At 37.1% G+C, this 6,544-nt stretch overlaps 1 protein-coding gene across 12 annotated transcripts in view; it reads right to left on the reverse strand.

The window, feature by feature from the left end:
- The window catches only part of LOC111863583 (DNA-binding protein Ewg), a 28,235-nt gene extending 21,699 nt beyond the window's left edge, over nt 1-6,536 (reverse strand). For 6 of the 12 annotated variants that reach the window (XM_033751121.1, XM_023850032.2, XM_023850038.2 and 3 more), the window contains exons 1-3: nt 6,059-6,278; nt 4,860-4,976; nt 4,375-4,597 (exon numbers count right to left, since the gene is read on the reverse strand). In XM_033751121.1, coding sequence (XP_033607012.1) covers nt 4,375-4,591 — 217 coding nt within the window. In that variant the 5' untranslated portion in view covers nt 4,592-4,597; nt 4,860-4,976; nt 6,059-6,278. The other 6 variants (XM_033751122.1, XM_023850036.2, XM_023850033.2 and 3 more) reach the window with 4 other exon arrangements.
- Nucleotides 6,537-6,544: the final 8 nt, after the last annotated feature.

Here is a 6,544-nt window from a genome sequence, read left to right on the forward strand (position 1 = left end):
AAATAATTTTATAAAGGCAAGCAATGAAATAGATTAGCGTAATTAGGGCACCTGATGATGGCACTATGTTGCCGAAACATGTCGTGAAGTATCAGGTGAAATTGAGTGCACTACAAGACGGCAACTGTATACATATCATGGATGAAAATCAGTGCAACAGGACGTTAAAATATAACATATTTTGGAATAACCAGCATAAGGAGGAAAAGTATTTGTGCTCAAGAAGCAGTCATTTAAGTATATAAATCATATGACACTGGTTCTATATACAATAAAGGACCTGTACAGAACTATTAGGCTTATTTTGGACTCTATCCATCGTCTGGTATATAGAAGACAAAATCACAACAATTTGGAGACTGGATCTGTCTCCGTCCTAAGGTGGATGGGGCAGGATAAAACTACTCCTACCCCATTCACCTGAGGACAGAGACAGATCCAGTCTCCAAAATGTTGTGGTTTTTGTCTTCTATATACCAGATGATGGATAAGAGTCCAAAATAAGTCTAATAGTTCTGTACAGCATACACCATCATCAGAATCCTTTCAAATCAATAAAGGACGTGTGATGATATGGCTCTCAATAACATAAAGCCATGCCATTAGTACACAAGCTGAAAGATTTGTTATTATAACCAGTATGATAACATCAGTATCAAACAACAGAGAAAAGAGCAACCACAGATAAAGGAGTTTACGATACAAAGCCAGTTTATTTCAACCTCTTCAGCATGCACTTAGTAAGATACCTTCCCCCAAACACATCATAGATTTTGTGTAGAGCACAAAACATACCACAGTACAAAGTACACTAAGTTAATTTACCTAACTCATCACTGAAACTGGGTTTCTTGAAGTCAAACTAATTTAACAGAAATATATGAATATATCTGCGTAGCAAATATTCATATTAATTTTTCCAGTACAGCTACCAACATGTCAGTAATTAATGTAACCATATAAGACACATAAGCAAGCTTTCACCATAATGTAAATATATACACATCTGCCACCATCTCAAACTGTAAACAAACCATAGGGCAGAAATTGAAGAGGGCTGCCCACTACAAACTGCTCAATATAATGAAAACAAGTGGGTCAGGCAGAACACACCCAGATTAAAGTTCTGTACAAAACAAAACTTTAAGGTTTACACTGTTACAAATCTGATATTATATGTATAAATAATTTCATACCAAAATCTCAGATATATCTATGGCCTCCTGTTAAATTACACTTCACATACAATTGGCTATCACCGCCGAATCGAATAATACTAAGCACACCTGCCATATTATATTCCAACTTACACAGAAATAATGTCAGCAGAGGTGCATATTGGGGGACACGTGGTGGTGTAGTTGGTTTAGGGACTATGCTACAAGCTGGAAGGTTGCAGGATCGAATCCCGATGATGTCATTGGATTTTTTCAATTTACCTAATCCTTCCAGCCGCACCATGGCCTTGGATCGACTCAGCATCTAACAGAAACGAGTACTAGGAATATTCTTGGGGGTAAAGGGCGGCTGGTGAGTAGGGGTGACCTTACTGCCATTTATGAGCCGACTGTCTCTAACATGTGGGAACCTCAACATCTCACAACCCTAATGGCCTCCAAGGCCTGTTATAGGGATACCTTCACTTTTTTACTTTACTTTTAGAGATGCATATTAGTAAAGAGTTTTAGCAGAGCACACATAATCAAAATGGCTGATACCACTTCAAAAGATATCACAGCCACCATGTTAGAAATGCTGGAGAGAGAGATTTTGAAAAGAGTATACTGAGAGGGAGACTGGCATGTGCTTTTACTTATTTTACATCTGGGATCAACAGTTCCTTTTAACCCAGTATGTGAACACTTAAATGGCCTGCTCTTCCACATGAAGCAACCATTTAAACATGCACTATGGCTACCATTAGCCTCTACTTGCTTGAACACTGAAGGAAATAACCAAAAAATCCATGGCCTGTAGTCCGCAAGTGAACTATACCGATCGCCTCTGTGGTCTAGTGGTCAGAGTTTCTGGCTACAGATCCAGAAGTCCGGGTTCGATTCCCGGAGCTACCAGATTTTCTGAGAAGTAATGGGTCTGGAACGGGGTCCACTCAGCCTCGTGAGGATAAATGAGCTGCTATTTCAAGGAAATAGTGGCTCTGGTCTAGAAAACTGAAATTAACGGCTGTGGGGATTTGTTGCGCTGAACACACGACACCCTCTATCCACTAAATTTGGCACTAACTTCACCAACAAGCGGCAGTCAGTCAGTATATTGAAGGAAATAAATAAAAAAAATGCTTTAGTACTAAACAAGTGCTACATCTGAGATTATACAGAAATGTACCTCCTTGCCATCTAAAGTGAAAATGTCAGGGAAAAGTGAAAACTGTTATGGGTTAGAGTGTACTTCCAAGAAGGAACCACCATCCAACATTTCCACACAGTGGGTTAATCACATGCTTCAGACAGAAAGAACCATCTCCTTACACCAGATATTCAGTAGCAAATAACAAAAATAATATGCCGTAAACACAGACCGCTTACATGTCACATATACATTTAAACCTTTCTGCATTAAGTATTAAAAACACGAGCACAAAAAAGCAATCAAAACAATGATACTGTGAAAGAAGTTTAACAAAGAAGCAATTAAAATGAAACTGAGCACAGCAAAATTAAATTCAACAGCAAAACATCGAACCAAGGAAAAACTCTGGAGTCATGTATAAAATTCAGTCAAGCTTCAGTAAAGCAAACATGTTAACCCTTCGATGAGTAATCTAGCACATTTTCTGTACAACAGAGTATGCAATGTGCACTTACACTTGGTTAATTCCAGGAAGTTCCCACATTATGTCATTTTTGGTTATTTACTGAGATTAATTTTAGATTGTATAATATTTTGATTTTTTCGGATGAGACAAATAAAACAAAGTTGGCCGTCAATAACAACTGTTCCTGATGTAACCATGGGAATGGAAACATAAGGAAATCTCATTTTAAAAAGTTGTAAATTCACATGCGAAGAAGGAGAAGATTCTGATGAATTTGGTTATTCGCTGGGTGAAATTGAAATACATCGGATTTGAGGTTCTCACCGCAACTATTACCTTCTGGAATGTAACACTGTGTAATCTAGTAAAAGTCCATTGACATTTTGGAGGAACACACTGCTTCCATCTTCAGGGTTGAAGGGTATGTAAAGTATGAAACAAGGAAGAAGCTCGCTACCTGCTTCATGCTGGTTTCCTGCTTGGCTTACATTTCGACTCTGAAGACAGAGATAGCACGTCCCTCCAAAACATTGGACATCTACCGGACATTACATTTGAGAAAAAGAGTACTCTAGAATTTCATCGTGTTTCTAGGCAAGAAATCTCACTTCAGTTTGGAAAATGGCAAGAATAATCACAAACCAAAGGGTTAACTTCAAATCTGTTACAAATTATAACCAACCATACACATTCTCTACATGTTCAGTTTATTAAAGCTCAACTCATATCACATTTCTCGGATATTTCTACCTGTAGCAACCCTGTTTTACCTTCAGTGAATGAGATGATTATCAAACATTCGCTTGCTCCATGCACATTAACCACAGATGCGGCAGTATTAAGGCAGATATTTTCAATCCCATTTCTCAACATGTCATTTTATTTTACTTTTTTGTTTCATTCTGGTCCGTCACACTAACAATATCAAAAGAAGTTAAACACTTCCACCCAGTGTGACTAGTACAGATTTTTCTTATTTCAATCCTTCATCCCTTACAGATTTTATATCCATTGTTCAACATTATATGTATATATTTTAACATTCAAAACATATCGTAATAGTGGCTTCTGATCGTACTGATGTCCCTCTGAGGATGGTCTGCAAAGACCGAAACATGTTAAGGGATGAAGGATTGAAATAAGAAAAATCTTTACTAGTCACACTGGACTGACCTGTTTAACCTCTTCTGATGTCATTTTAACATTAAACTTCCATCTCTATTCAGCCTTCTGTGGGGTGTGCATCCCTTCAGTGCCCTCATGTGTGCTACATGTCAAGAACATTTTATCTTTGCTGATTTCATCACAACTGTGAATGTCAAATGAACAGAAGAACTTCTTAATATCTCATAATGTAACTGTCTCCACTCTCTTATTTCGTCATCCCCTATGCACTTATATCTTCTCTTCATTACTTTGCTCTTGAATGAAGTCACATTATTTTGAAGCCAATATTTGTCATCAAACAGAAGTCAGCTCTTTTCTGAAGTTCAATACATAAAAGTAAAGCAGGGTCAGCATTAAATCCTTAAAATAGTGATAAATGATATACACTAACTCCTATAAAATAAAGCAAAAACAAAGCAAAGTGAAATCACCATGTTCATTTTGCCAACCTGCAGCAGCGAGCTGGGCTGTCACCTCATCGCCCATTGCCGCCGCCATAAGGTCTCCTCCATCATCAAATTGGGCTGACCCTGGCGAGGAAGGGCACCCATCATCATCATCTGACACCATGTGATTTATTGAGGAGCTACTTGTGCCAACTGCAATCGCCAGTGAATCGCCACCAGACGTATTCATTATAGTGACCATTAGTGCCTATGGAGGAAATTTGAAAACACAGCATAACACTTACTTTTTCATAAAATTGGTGCTAAATTTTTTCACAACAGGAAATGTGTCAACCAGTTCCAAGTATTTACTGCTTCCACAACACTCAATAAAATTCATAGTTAAATTAACACAACATAAATAAACATGCACTACAAAACAGGACATTGTTCCACATATTTTCAGCAATGACCAGTATAAACGTACACAATCCATGAATTGTAACAATACCTACAAATCACATTTATACCTTGAATAAGTCTGGCTTCAGTACTCTAAATATCCATTTCAGTGATTGTGTCTAAGTCTTGGATCTATGAATTTTAAGAATAAACTGTTGCTGTAAAATTCTTGATGATGTGTGTACCTGAAACAATAGTAAATTCCTAAATTCTTATTGGTACCTGTAAAAATAATTACATTCAATTTAAATAAAAATTAAATTACTTGCTTTAAGACAAATGGGGACAGTAAACAGTTTATTGTCAAGACTAAAGTACACTTATCTCAATGCACTAAGGAACCACAAAATTGTGTTCTCTGCACTTTAAGACATTATTACAAAGGCATTTTTTTTGTATAGCTGATTATAAGTGTTAATAAACATTATAAAAATTTAATTCTGCAATGGTAAATTTGATCTCATGGAAAACTGTATTAAAGAATTTAGAATAAAAATTGCTCAAAGTTTTTCCTCTCTCAAATGTTCTCTCAGTCAAAAAGTAACCAAAAATCAACAAAACTAAATATGATATCATTACTGTATCCTCAAAAATGCAAGCAATGGATGGTGGCTGCTGTAATTATGTTCCAGGGGTATGACAATACTTTATAAGGGCACTGTATTTTCAAATTAATTTGACAAAATTTAAATTAATTTTACGTTAAGTATTGCATATGATTAATGGCATTTCAGGCACGTTTTACATTGCTTCATCATCCACCTGATAAAATGCATTTTACATGTATTGACCGATATCTCCTTGTATGATGTCATTCAGAAAATCAATAATTTGGAAACCACCCACTAGCAAGGAACTATGGGATCAGTGCAACCTGCATATCTTAATAAATGCACTTACCCTCTCGGGTATTAATACGTTAAATTGAGACATCATCCTAATTTAAAATCACACAAATTATTACGCTTTCGTGGCTAGAAAACTGTATCACTTTAAATATTATTGGGGATGAACTGGTCTGCATTAGAGGGTGCACAGGCCTAAGGACTTTGAAATATGGCCACCCTAAATATCCAGAACAAATTTAAGCCAATGCCAAACATGATCTAACATTGCACAGGCTTATATGACGGTTGCGTGTCGACTGGTGAATAAATAACGCTGCGGTTTAAGAAAAATACGAAAAGTAATCGGCGGCAGCAAGAAAAGCGCGGTACAACACTGAGCAGGCCCAGTTAAAATTCAGAGACTACGGCTGCGTACGCACCTGCGTGAAAGGAGGGCCATTTCAACACGAAAACATGTCTCTGATTGTTGTTCCACAAGAATCGTGACCACTGCCGACACTTTGGACATCTATTTAACCTTAGAACTGTTCAACGACAACACCATGTTAGGAAAACACTTCTAGCTAAAAAATCCTGCCGACATCTATGAATATCGATCGAATCCTTACTTTCCGAGGAAATGCACAACAAAATATTCGCGGTCGCCATTTTGCCCGAGTCTGCGCGGAAGATACTTTAGCAGACGATGCAAAATTCCTGTGTACATAGTTTGCTGTAAAAGTATTCGTGTAACAAAATGCATACTTCAACATAATAACTAATACAAACCGCATACTAATAGATACTTATCCTTACCTTGAAACCACACCAGTGAACATTTACTGACTCATCGATTCATCTCCTTCATGTCTATAAAAAAATGTCGCTTTGTGATTGGTGAGAAGATGACCGCTCCTGACATCTAG

Source organism: Cryptotermes secundus, unplaced genomic scaffold (genome assembly GCF_002891405.2).
Source record: "Cryptotermes secundus unplaced genomic scaffold, Csec_1.0 scaffold57, whole genome shotgun sequence".
Taxonomy (NCBI): domain Eukaryota; kingdom Metazoa; phylum Arthropoda; class Insecta; order Blattodea; family Kalotermitidae; genus Cryptotermes; species Cryptotermes secundus.